Genomic DNA, 14,062 nt, shown 5'->3' with positions numbered 1-14,062 from the left:
ACTTTTTGGCAGGTTGATCAACTTTTAATAAGGGATACGCGTCGTATATGACATATTTATTACCGTTCAAAAAAAAACTTATTTATTGAAGCCCAATCAACCAATGATTGATTGGTAAGTCAACTACATCATAACTATAGGATGGGATATATGCGTTGTAGTGGAGGTTGTAGTGGAGGGTTAAAATGAGAAGAATTTTTTTGTAAGAATAAAAAAGAAAAAGTTTCAACCAATAAGAATCATGGGTAAATTACACTTTTCGTCCTTTATGTTTGTAGCGGGGTGCAATAGATAGCCTTTAACTTCAATAATTACAGTCATAATCCTTTATTTAAAAAAACCATTACACTATACATCCTTTAGAACTAACTAGGTTAAATTTATTAGTTTAGTTTGGTCATGTGCACTGCAAATAAGGGCAATTTAGACATTTTACCTATTTACTCCAAAAAAAACTTTAAAAAGATTTAACAAAAAACTAAATTACCTATGTCTAAAATCATCACCTGCTACTCTTTCTAGGGGTTTTCAAGATCGGATTATCCGGTTTTCGGATATCCGAAAACCGGATATCCGAAAATTTCGGATAGTGAATATTGATATCCGAATCCGTATCCGAAATTTCGGATATCCGAAACTTCGGATACGGATTCGGATATCCAAATGGATATCCGAATTTATAAAAAAAAATCAAAAAATCCGTTTCGTGTATAGATTAAAACTAAACTTATATTCCATTTTATAAATTTCCAACATTTAAAACTAAAAACAATTATAAATTCACACGAATACAATTATTTACTAACTTTTACAATACTTTAAACAAAATATAATGCTCATATACTATATATATTTATAAAAAAATAATTAGTTTTCGGATATCGGTTAATCGGATTATCCGAAATTTTTGAAATTCATATCCGAATCCGAATCCGAAAATTCGGATTATCCGATTTTCGGATATCCGAATTTTCGGATATCCGAAATTTCGGATATTTCGGATATGGATTTTCGGATATTTCGGATTCGGTTTCGGATCCGGATTTTTTTGAACACCCCTAACTCTTTCTCTCCCTCTAGAAAAGACACGACTTTACTCCTCTCTCTCAATACACACTATGTTCTCTCTCTAAGGCCACCATCACTGGCACCACCTTAGATCGGAAACCCTCCCTCAGATCTGAAACCGTCATCTGTGATAATTTCTTTTGTCGCAACACACGCACTCTCTTAAAACGAAGGGGTTGATGACGGTGGGAGAGATTGACGACGGCGTTAAGGTCTGTGGTGGTGGGAGAGGTTGACGACGATGGTAAGAGCTCCGATTTGAAGGTGGCGATGGTGCGATGGTGGTGGTTTAAAGGTAAGATTGTTGAGAAAACTTGAATATGTAAGATCCCAAAAATATTGAAAAGAAGAGAAGTCCCATCTGCATACCATGTGTCAGTGTAGAGTAACAATCTCTTAATGGTATTCAAGCTATTTAGCTATCAATATGCAAAATGAGTAGAAATTGTTAATCTACAACCATATTTTTTTTGTGATAGCACAATAACTAATCTGGAATTGAAATTGTGGTCATGGTATAAATAAATAATTAAATGTCAGCTACTTTTGAATCTAATTTGGGAGATGATAATGATGAAGACGCCAGATTTGATGGTGGTTATGGTGGAGGAAGGGAAAGAATGAAAAAGGTAAGAGTTAGAAGTGAGTTTTTAAAATTGGGTTAACTGAATATTTTAACAAGGTTAAGACCAAAGGATGAAAGGTGAAATGCATTTTCCAAATAAAGGATTGTAACTGTACTTATTGAAGTTAAAGGCTATCCACTGCAACCCGCTATAAACATAAAGGACGAAAAGTGTAATTTACCCAAGAATCATTTATTTTACTTCATTTAATATTTGCATTTAATTTTAATATAAGGATATATTGGTAAACTTAAAAAAATCATTAATTTATATTCTTCCCTTTTAATAACTATCTAAATTAAATTTGTAACTCTTTTTCAAAATATATATTTTTTTCAAATTAAAAATCAACTTAATTTAAAGTGTAGAATAAATTACTAGTTGTGTAGGATATATTTCGAGGTGTGTAGGATAAATTTCGACTGTGTAGGATAAAATTCTATAATGTGTAGGATATATGTAGGAAAATTTTGATATGTGTAGGTTTTGTAGATTATATGTAGGATAATTAATGATTAGTTGATTAATTAATTAAAGAGAGAAAAATTAATGATATGAGTTATAAATGAAATAATAGTTTACTAATATGCCCTTTCTTCTTTTTCTTCTCACATTAAATTTCTTCCCGTTGTATAGGGTTTGGGTATTTTTTCAGGTTGAGAAAGGAACAAGTCTAGTGGAAAACATTAGCCCAGGTATAGGGTTAAAAAAATCTTTATAAAATGTTGTTTTTTGGATACGTATTATTATAAAATGTTTAAAAAAACATATTTTTTATAAAATGTTTAAAAGATTACCAATCAAAACATCCGAGTGGTTTTCATCATGTTAAGGCGTGGGAGGTAGTTAGAAAACATGACAAATGGGCCCAGTACCATTGTTGGGGAAGATAGTAGTAGTTCGTGTAACACCCCAAAAACAGGTTTGGTAATTTAAACTCAGTTAATATAAAGGAACGGGTAAAGTATCGTTAATGATAAAAGTTAACTCGTAAACAAACTTAACTAGGAATAATTAACCTAGTTGATTATTGTATCGTTAGTGATAAATATTAGATGACATCCATTAACTTTTAAAAGTCTCAAAACATGAGGGACCAAAAAGTGAAAAACTGAAAGTTGAGTTATTAAATGAAAACAAAACACACTAAGTGTGTGTGTCCTGGAACGACCAGGAGAGGCACAAGGGAGCCAAAACTCTAGTTCATCCAATATCATCAAATTGAAGGGCAAATCGGAGCTCAAATTCATGAATGAACGTGAATTAGTGATCACCTAAACTAGGGGATCATAAGGTACATCAAAAATCTTAATTTGGTGATATTATGAAAATAGGTAGGTTTCATGGATCTCAATCCATGTATGAAAATCAGAAATTTAAGTGAGGAAAGAGATGTATAATTGCTTAGGAACAAAACCCTAAGTGAAAATTATACATATATTGCAATGATTTGAATGTTTAGATCATTTACCACACTTACATAAGTGGGTTTTGATAATATAATGAAATTAATGATATAATTATGTTTTAGAATCCTCATACATGATAGTCATAGGAAGATTCTTGAATAATCTATGAATTCGGGTATATGTTTATACTTGCCGTAGAATGAGTTTTGTATGATATGATGGAATGAATGTTAAAAATCATGTTAAAATTGATGTTAACGGTTGTATGTGCTTAGTAGAGAAATTTAGTTAAGACGATGGCCTAGAAATAACGCCTATCGGGTAAAAGGTTGAATGCCCAAAATGAGTTTGTTAAACTTAGTTGTGCAATTGCATATGTTAATAGGTAGTTTGACTTTTAAAAGTCAAACCGACCTATAATGAGATCAATGGTAATTTTGATATAAAATGCGTAAGGTGGAATAATCGTGTTAAACGATGACTAACCTAACCATCTTGCGAATAACAAGCTAGATGGAAGCTTGTGAGAGAAGCGGGTCAAACAGATCAAGTACATGGGAAAAAGAGCAATATAATCGGATGCAAGATAAGTAAAGCTTACTCCCTTTTAGTAGAATACCTACTTATTGTATTGGTTAAGAATAAGGTAAGTTAGTAATTGGAATATGATGTTCCGACGTGTAGTAATATGGGTCGAAACAAGTAAAAATAATAAGAAACCATGTTTGATGGTTAAAAGGGGTAAAACGGTAATTCGATCATGTGTTGACCGAATAAATGAAGAGTTTTGGGAAAAGATATATTAGGTGAACCATAATAAGTAAAAAGGGTAACATGGTAATTTGGCTACTAGTTAACGGACAAACATTGTTTTTTGAAAAAGATGCTCTACGGCATAAGACATGACGATCAAGCTCAACAAAGAACCGAACACGATAAAAAATTTAAGCTTCCGCATTACATTTCGTCGTTACGCGATTAAACGACGATATCATGTTGAAATGTTTTAAATTTCAAGATGTTTTATGAAACTCGTATTTTCAAATGTATGTGTATTAGTATAAACACATCTATATGCGAAACTTATATGAAATTTCGATAAATAAATTATGGGTCTTACAGTTCGGGCCAAAAAAGAAAGTCGTCGGATTCGGGTAACTACAATGCGGGTACACCGGGAACTGAATTCGCTAGTTCTATAACATAAACATAGACCCCTCACCAACAAGACTACAAAAGAAAGATAAGAGAGCCGCAACACCGTCCAATAGCTCAACGGCTTTGTCTGAGAAGCTCTCACAATACACACTTATGAAAGAAGCAAAACAAGCACGAGCAATGGAGTTAGCCAATATATGAAAGAAACGTGAGGAAGACACCATAGCGTTAGTGGCGGAACAACGTGAGGCGGTGTGACAACTTTTTTATGATCGGGATATGAAGACGTTTACTAAGCCACACGATAATGTTTCACCCAAAATGTTGTCAATTGATTTATCCTGAAAACGTGAGATCGCGAAAAAATATAATTGGTCATGCAATTTTTCTGATTTTTAGTTTTATCATTTAGGTTTTTATTTTAATTTAATGTAATGTTTTTTTAATTAAATGTAACTTTATTTTGTTTAAAATATGTTCTAATTATTGATGCATAATTTGTAGAAATAATAAATAAAATAAAATAAGAAATGGACTCTTTTACCACCCCTTGTGTTTGTGTTTGAGTGAAAAAATGAGTGCAAGGAGTTGACATAACATAGGATGATTGGCTGAGGTGGAGAGTTAACCACTCCTCCATTAAATATTAAATGAGTGCAAAATGTATTTTGTTTCGTTGTAAATGACGGGCCTCTGTAGTAAACCTACTGAATTAAAAAAATGTATTTTGAACACAGGGCTTAGAAAATAAACAGTAATTCAACTTTTATTTTGAACATACTCATCCCACCTAAAATGCAAGTAATAATACAAACTACAGAGGCCCATTATATACAACGAAACAAAATATCTTTTTCACATATAATAACAAAAAGTTAAAACAAAATACATTTTCATCGCACCAAAGTTTTTTTTTTATCATTACAAAGTCCATACTACAAAATGCAACAACAATAATAAGATATATTTTATTACTAGCAATTTCAATAGAGAATAACACGAGTATGAGACACTTTAACATCGCGGTATACTGTTTGAATGGTAAAAATAGTGGTAGAAATAATCACAAAATACCCTTCTAACCTATTCGACACCATACGATATGATGATGATCAATTAACTTTTAAAAACGTAAAAATACATATAATCAACCAAACTTCTCATCCCCACACCAAGTATCAACACAACTGCAACAAAATTGTTGAAAACAAATAAATCATTTGAATGTCGTTATGTAATTTGGTATTTGAAACCCGATATCCAAAAATAGCAGTGCGGTTCTTGGATATCGAGTTCCAAACTTTTGCATGTTGTGTGTTTGGTTCATCAAAATTATACAAAAAAAAATAGTTTATTATAGAATGAAAAAGCAGAAAAGAAAAATCTTAGTTCAATTTGGAATTTTTATGATTTTCAAAAATTATGTTTTTACTTTTTACCAGTTTTTTTTTTTAAATTTACTTAAAATTTAAGGATAATATATACGCCAAAACCTACCTTAGTTGAAGACGAGATCATAGATGTTAGAGCAACACCTAAGCTGCAGCCTGAAAGACAATAAAAATCACAATGAATCGATTATAACATAGTTTATACTTTATACACATATACACTTGCACATGTTGCTTTACATGTAATACATACCGCGGTTATGTAAACACATACCCGTCTCTTAAGCAGTCGCGGTTTCTAGTTGGAGACTGTTTTATGTAAAAGGGCAGTTTAGGTATTTGACATGATTAGTATTCTACCTTCTCATCCACTGGAGTGAACAGAGCCTTGACTGCTTCAAAAACTTCTCCAACAGGTTTGGCAGCGTCAATCTGAGACCAAATTTTATGGAGTTTTCAAGCTTATAACACATTTGACGCTTCAACATCGACTTTCGATAGATGGATAAAAACTTTTTTTTACCTTTCGGACCTTCCCCTTAGACCGCCCGTAGTGGGTCGTTTTTTTAAAAAATTTTCGAAAATAACGCCGCAAAACGCCCCGGTCACCATTACAGGGGGCGTGACCGGGCGTTTTTTTTCAAAAAAAAATCACTTTGGCGTTTTTAAAATAACGCTGTAATTTTGCGAGGATCGAGAAAAGGACCGTTGGCAAACGGTCAAAAGTTGTTTTATTTTTTTTTAATTTAATAAATTCCCCCACTATATATATCAACCCATTTATCATATTTTTTATACAACAACTAATCACTTTCTCCTACATTCTTCTATTTTTTATAAAAAAACACTCATTTTCTCCTACATTTTTATACAATCATGCATCCATTTCGACCCCCTTTTGGTGTCCCCGCAAGACCCACGAACCCGAACACAAGTCAACCGCAAAACCCGTATAACCTTCAAGACATGGACCCGAGCTTTTTAACGTACGCGGCTTACTTGAGTGGCGCCACTCCGTTTGTTCCTCCCACTTTCGGCTATGGTCAATCCGGCGGGTCTCAACCGTCACAACCCGAATCCGAACCCGATGTCGAAGTCTTGCCGGAGACGCAACCCGAACCGGTGCAAGAAACATCGAAACGCGGCAAAAGGTCGCATAAGAAGAAGGAAAAAGACGCACCACGGCGTACAAAAAATATCATTAAATGGACGAAGGAAGAGGAATTCACGTTGACTCGGGCGTGGCTCGACATTTCGGAGGACGAAGATACCGGTAACCATTTTATATATATATTATTTTAGTTATTTTGTTACTATATTTTTTAACATACAACTTATAATTTTTTTTTAATTTGTAGCAAACTTTCAAACGGGCCCGGTTTTTTGGGATAGGGTTCGTGCACTCTTTTTTAGCACGTGGGGTCAAGGCGAACATCGGGACCAAGATTCCATTTCTAGCAAATGAACCGACATCAACAACAAGTGTCATGCGTTCCAAGAAGTCTTCCAACAAAACTATGATAATCGCCCGAGTGGTGAAGGTGACGTCGGGGTTTTAACGAAGACTTTGGAGGAGTTCGAGAGGACAAAATGCCCTTTCACGTACTATAAGTGTTGGGAGCTACTACGAAAAAGTCCAAAGTGGGCGGTAGTTAATCCAATGACGTCTAGTAGTAGACGTCGGGCTAAAAGGTCAAAAACATCATCCTCCGTTGACCCGTCAACTCCGACATCGGATGCCCGCAATGTTGATTTAAATGAGGCGGTGGACGTTGACGAGGGAATTCAAGAAGAGTTGGTCCGACCCACCGGTAGAAGAAAGGGAACCGGGAAAAAAACGGTCAAGTCGTCTTCCGATCTCGAGTTAAAGGAAGATTTCGAGGAGATGAACCGTCGTCTCCAAAACATTCGCGACCTCGGCCACCAACGTTATGAGATTATGAAGGAACGAGTGGCCGAAACCAAAAAATTTAACGAGATGCAAGAGTCGAGGCAAATGGAAAAGGACATTGAGTTTTTGTCCAAACCTATCGACTACCTACAAGGCGATGCGTTGATCCTTGCGCAAATGCGTCGCCAAAAAATTAGAGAAAAATATGGACTCTAGATCATGTTATTTTTTTTTAACTTTATTTTAATTTTTTCGGTTTTTTTTTTTCTGTTTTTTTTTCGGTTTTTTTTTCAGTTTTTTTTTTATTTTTATTTCAAGTAATGTAATTTTTTTAAATTAATGAAGTTTTTTATGTTTTAAATTAAAATAAATAATTGTGAAATGATTGAATGGGGGTTATTGGCATAATGCCCCACTACGCCACTTTTGCTATAATGCCCCATCGCTGACTAGGACGCCACGTGTCGGATAATGCCCCATGGTGGGGGCATTATAACCCACTACCACTACACATGGTCTTAGAGTTGTAATATTCGATAACTGGAAGACTTGATTCCAGAAAAACTTTAAAGCGCTTCCTGATCGTGTCAATATTATCGTCTTCTCTACCCTTCGTAATTTAAAGATTGTATTATATAAAATATTATTATTAAAATATTAATCCAAATTTATAAATAAAGACTAAGTACCAACCTGATTGCGACCCAAAAGTCGTTTCTCCATATCTTCTTCAGGGCAATCAAAGAAGAGAACAAACTCGGGTACAATTCCAGTCTACAAATCATGACATTTACAGTAAAAATATTGTTAATCTTTTGAAGTTTATAAATTAGCAAGATATAGAACGGTTTTCCTCATTACGTGGGAATCCATCAATTAGAAATTTGTCATTTTCGTTTTCCAAAATTGCTTTTTTAAGAAGCTTGATTGTTACTTCCGACGGTACAATCTTTCCCTCCTTGATCATGTTCTGAATCATGGTCCTACGAAATATTACAAACAGCTTAAAGTCGAGAAACGATATTTAAGATTAAAAAACAATAATTAACTTTGCACGACTAAATGGACGATAAACATGAAATTAAAACCGTCTTACCCGTTTTCAGAGCCGGATTTTATTTCTGCATGAAATATTATTATAATTAATTAGCTTAAAATCTCGTGTTTTACATGGGTTGCATATATTTAATTTTATATAATTAACAATATAGTTATATCCTTAAAATACCTTGTGTATTGCACGAGTTAATATATATAACGTAATCGGTTAACAGATACAGTCGTTAAGCTATGTATTTAAATGATGAATTTGATGTACTATTTACTTATAAAAATTCAATTTGTTTTTTATTTATTATTAGTTTAGAAATATGTGTATTATACGTGGTAGAACCACTGAAATATTAGATAATTATTGATAAGCGGAAAAATAAAAGAAAAAAAATTAATAAATAAATAAGAGAGATTCATGAAGTTTGTGATTTTATATTAATTTCTTATTTCTGTATCCTATGGTATCTATACATATAATAAAAGAAACCACTTTGCGGACACTTTTCATCATTTTAGGCCATGTCTTATAGATAATTATAGTTTTAATTTAATCTTTTCTAATTAATTATAGATAATTCTCCTACTAAATATTATTTAGTTTAATTATTACTTTTATATTTATCTATTTACTTCAAATTCAAATTTAGTTATCTAATTTGATATTAGAGTATTTTAGCCCGTGTGGTTATATCATTTTTGCCCTTTTAGCCCAAAAAGGAATTTTTTAACATCTGAGCTCTCGACGTCTTTTTTTCTAACCCTTTTGGACCCTAACATCTTTTTTTCTAACCCTTTTGAGGGTTAGAAAAAAAGACGTTGTGGGCTCAGATGTTAAAAGATTCGTTTTTTGGCCAAAAGGATAAAAGTGATATCACCACATGGGCCAAAATTGTAATTTACTCTTGATATTAACTATATATTTGAACGTTTGTACAATATGGTTCTTATATATATATATATATATATATAACTTTTTATTATTTAATATATAAAATTATATTTATTCAGCCCGTGCAATAAAAGAGGTTTTTAAAAATATATTGTTTTATTATTTAGTATATAAAATTCATTTATTCGACCCGTGTAATACACGGGATTATAACCTAGTTAAATAATAATAATAACAATAATATTAAAAAAAATTAACTAAATCTAATTTAAATGAGAATAAAATTTTACATATTTGCTTGGTTCTACAAAGAAAAAAAAAAAGAAAACTTCTTCTATCGGAGAATTAGAAAATACAAATTATATATTATTATTATTTCAAATTTTGATAAAAAAGTTATTATCCTTATCTAAATTATATTTAGTTGAACTATTGTTTAATAGGAAAAAAAAGGCTAAAAAATAAGATAAGGAGATTATAAATTTAAAGTTTGATAAAAAAAAGTTATTATCCTTATCTAAATTATATTTAATTAAAATGTTGTTTAATAGGAAAAGAAATTGAAAAATAAGATAAGAATGCACCAGATATTGACAAGTGTCATTCATTTATTAGTATAGATAAAATTAATTTTAAAGATGCATATGCTTATTTTTCTTTAACTAGAATTGAGCACTTATGCGTTGCGGCGGGCGGTAAAAGCATGTCAAATAGCACCAATCTCACACAATTGTCAGCGACTACAACGCTAAAGGACATTGGAGGTGGCAATGAAGTTTAGAACTAGGCTTCTTTATAGGTTGCCAGTTCGAAACCGAGTCGAACCGGGTTTTACCGTAGTGGGTAGGGGTGAGCAAAACAAAAAACCCGACCCGACTATTACCCGACCCGACCCGAGAACCGATCAAACATAAAATACAGAACCGATTCACTACCCTAAATATAGGGTCGGTTCCGGTCCATAGGTCCAAGTCGGGTTTCACCATGAAAAGAACCGAGAACCGACCCGACCCGACCCTATTTTATATGAAAAATTGGAACCGATATAAATACCTAGGTACTTGGGTTCGGGTCGGGTTGGGTATATTTTCGGTTCGGTTCTCGGTTATTTTCGGTCCGGACCTAAACTTGCTCACTCCTAGTAGTGGGCCTTTGGGCGGGCGGGTTTTCCCCGAAACTGGTGGTTTGGAGGCTCGGGTATTCATCCAACTCTGACTGTTATGGAGGAGGGGATGCATTTGCTCGATTAAGAGCATCCCAAGATGTTTATCAGATGATTTAGTTGGTCGTTCAAAAAAATACTAGTTCCGCATTTAATTCTATCAATTAGGTTTAAACTTTTTTTTATAAAATTTAATCTCTCATTTCAATTACATTACTTATTCAATTTTGGCTTTAAAATCCCAAATCTAATTTTCAAAGAAGTTTGCTCAAATATCACATCTTCAACAAATTTTTTAATATGCCCCAGACTCATTATTATATATATCAAATCATACCGCATGTTTGCTATAGTAACAGGGTATTTTGATACTTTAGTCAACATATACATGTTCTTATGCTGATCGTACAATTGTCTAACGCATTGTCTTTTCTTTTTCCTTTTTGTTTTTTTTTTATTTTCAACTCTTAAAATACACTTTGATTTTTTCAAACAAGGTATGTAAACAATTTCTTTTTTCTTTCATTCTATAAAAATCCGCCATATTGGTTATCATTTTGTTGTGATTAATAATGGTCTTTGTATGCTTAATATTCGTTTTGTTTTCAATCAATGTAAAACGCGTGTTGATCTCTTTTTGGACATATCATGACTTTATTTTTTAATTTTTCTGTTTCGGTTACTATAACAAGTGAAGATACCATAATGAACCGAACTGATAACTATCGGATTCCCACTGCATAGCACGGGGATTACCCTCTATTTATATAAATAGTACTTACGAGTTACGACACATATAGCTCGCTTATTGCATATATGTAAAGTTTTGCTATTTTTTTAACTTCCGTAAAGATTAGTAAGATATGACATTTATTTATATTTATAATATATAAATTTGCAACGTGTTAGTGCAATGTGGTGTTGTAAATGTGGTTTTACTTGTGGTGTTGCTATTTTTAGTTGTACCCTTTCTTTGGTTGTTTGTACATGTTTGTAGTGTTAGACATTATGTGAGTTTTATAAATTAATATATGATTGTTATTTTAAATTAAAAATGGTAATTATGTGAGATGCTAGAAAATTTGTATAGCAAAACATGAACTTTTTATAAAGAAAGTTAATAATTTGCGTGTTATTTTCTATAGTTTTATAAATTGTAAGACTTAATACCGTAATCGATACTATATAATGAAATTAATCGAGTTCAACTGAAATTCCCGCGTGTAATAAACCAGTTTCCACCACCGTAATGAACTCAATACCATAATAAACCTATTCGATTTCAATCAAATTTCCCGCATGTAATAAACCAGTTTCCGCCAATGTAACGAACTGAATCGATTTCAACTGAATTTCCCACGCGTAATAAAACGAGTGTCCGCCGCAACGCGCGGGAGTATACCACTAACTTTTGTTTTTTTTAAAATAACTTTATAAAATATTTAAATTAATAAATAGAATACTGTGTGTAACACCCCGTGTTTTCGAATGTCAAAGTCAAAGTCAAAGTCAAAGTCCAAGTCAACTTTGACTTTCTTTGACTGTAAATAGTCGATTTTATGTTTTAGTTGTATTATGTGGAGTAAGTGTTGTAATCAGCAAGAATCGAAGTAATCGAATGTGTTTTTAAGCGAATCGATCTACGACTGTGAATGATAGGAAGTAACAATGCGATAAAGTTGACTAATCAGTAATCAAACCGATCTAACAATCAATCGAACTCGAGACTCGAATTATGCGAATTGTGGTATTGTTATACGTGTGTGTGTGCCTTATGTGTTACTTGTGCGTGTTTACTTTATGTTCGGTGTGGTATTCAGGCAAATCAATCGAAAATCGAATCGGAACTCGAAAGGCAATCGAACTCAATCGAAACCGACATCGAAACGTGACTTATAGAAGATTGTATGCTAGATATAGTAGTTGGGACTGAAAGCAATTTGACCAGGAACCCTATCGTATTCGTATCATCGTCCATCGAAATCGAAACGTCGAAAACCGTCGCAAAATACTCAAAGTGTGTCGCGGATCGAACAGGAGGCAACCTGATCGAACAGGCCAGCCGATCGGCTAGCATCTTGCCAGCCGATCGAGCAGCCCACTCGATCGGAGCTCCTGGCCGATCGGCTGCCACTTTCCTCTTTTGGAGCCTATAAATAGGGCTGTCATTGTCACACTTTCCATTTTTGGAAAGCTCTGACCGAACCAACCATCTTCTTCACCTTTTCTCATATTTCTCTCAATCCCGGTAAGTTTTCACTCTAATTCTTGTACAATCTTGATCATTACTTGATTCTACACCTTTCTATCTTTCAAAACTTGGATTTTAACCGTGAAATCACCAAGATCTAAGTGTTCTTGGGTGATGTCATCATGGTGTTCTTGAAGAACACCATGTTTTGGCCTCATTCCACTATGATTAGCTTAGATCTAACCGATTTCCACATAAACAAGTTAAGATCTATCAAAGATCTAAACATCCACAAATTATGAAGGATTGAAAGAAGGAATTCCAACTTTCTTTCAACTCTTTTACACTCAATGCCTTCAAACCGATAGGAACGGAGCTTGAACCGGCTAACTAATCATTCAAACAGTTAAAAGGTTCAAGATTCGGGATCTATGAACAAGGTTCATCGATTTCGGGTTAAACTCTAAACCGACATTCCGAACCGTTCACCGACCGGACTTGGGTGATTCCTGTTCGAGCCAAAGAAACAAGTAGGAACAGAGGTTACCATAGTTCAACACGTTGTCAAGATACCTTGAAAGAATGACAAATAAACAAACAGCCAAGTGTTAGACGAAAGGCCGATCAGGTTAGAAATGCTGGCCGAACGGCTAGGCTGTTCGAACAGCCCAGCCGATCGGACATGCCAGCCGATCGACCGGGCCAGCCGATCGGCTAGCACATGGTCCCACACTTTCAAAATTTCATGAGGTATAGTATTGACGAAGTAGTGTTCGATCGAACATGGCACTCGATTGGTGAACATTACTGTTCGGATCATGAGATACTATGCTTCAACACTTAACCATTTTCACAACTCGTTCGTAGTAGGGAATACCAGCCGATCGAACAGACTGTTCGATCGAGTGACATTCAGTTGAGGACTAATACTGAAGATCCTAGCCGATCGAGTGAGCTAGCCGATCGAACGAACCGTTCGATCGACCGACTTGAAAGGTAAGAACACTTCAGTGTTCTCATATACTACAACGAAAATTTCAAAAGTTCAAATCCTCTAACATAAACACACCAGAGGAAGAAACAATCCACTCGAATGGCCCAGCCGATCGAGCCTACCGGCCGATCGAACAGGACTGTCCAACCGGACATACCAGCCGACCGAACAGCCCGTTCGATCGAACCTGCTGTTCGATCGACCAGTCCATTCGATCCATTTCACACTTG

At 34.0% G+C, this 14,062-nt stretch overlaps 1 protein-coding gene and 1 long non-coding RNA gene across 2 annotated transcripts; both read right to left on the bottom strand.

The window, feature by feature from the left end:
• Positions 1-5,204: 5,204 nt before the first annotated feature.
• Positions 5,205-8,416, bottom strand: LOC118488298 (UMP-CMP kinase 3-like). The gene is made up of 7 exons (XM_035985646.1): positions 8,405-8,416; positions 8,237-8,317; positions 8,067-8,153; positions 6,176-6,196; positions 6,013-6,084; positions 5,759-5,808; positions 5,205-5,448 (listed from the first exon to the last, which is right to left on the bottom strand). The coding sequence occupies exons 1-6, from the start codon at positions 8,414-8,416 to the stop codon at positions 5,797-5,799; spliced, it is 285 nt and encodes a 94-aa protein (XP_035841539.1). The 3' UTR covers positions 5,205-5,448; positions 5,759-5,796.
• Positions 8,417-8,459: 43 nt separating this feature from the next.
• LOC110915063 lies at positions 8,460-8,674 on the bottom strand. Its single transcript, XR_002578722.2, has 2 exons — positions 8,640-8,674; positions 8,460-8,526 (listed from the first exon to the last, which is right to left on the bottom strand). It is a non-coding gene; the product is annotated as an uncharacterized LOC110915063 (long non-coding RNA).
• Between the last annotated feature and the right edge of the window lie 5,388 nt (positions 8,675-14,062).

Source organism: Helianthus annuus, chromosome 16 (assembly GCF_002127325.2).
Source record: "Helianthus annuus cultivar XRQ/B chromosome 16, HanXRQr2.0-SUNRISE, whole genome shotgun sequence".
Taxonomy (NCBI): Eukaryota; Viridiplantae; Streptophyta; class Magnoliopsida; order Asterales; family Asteraceae; genus Helianthus; species Helianthus annuus.
Note: the sequence above shows the minus strand (reverse complement) of the source record. Positions and strands in the feature narration are given on the sequence as shown.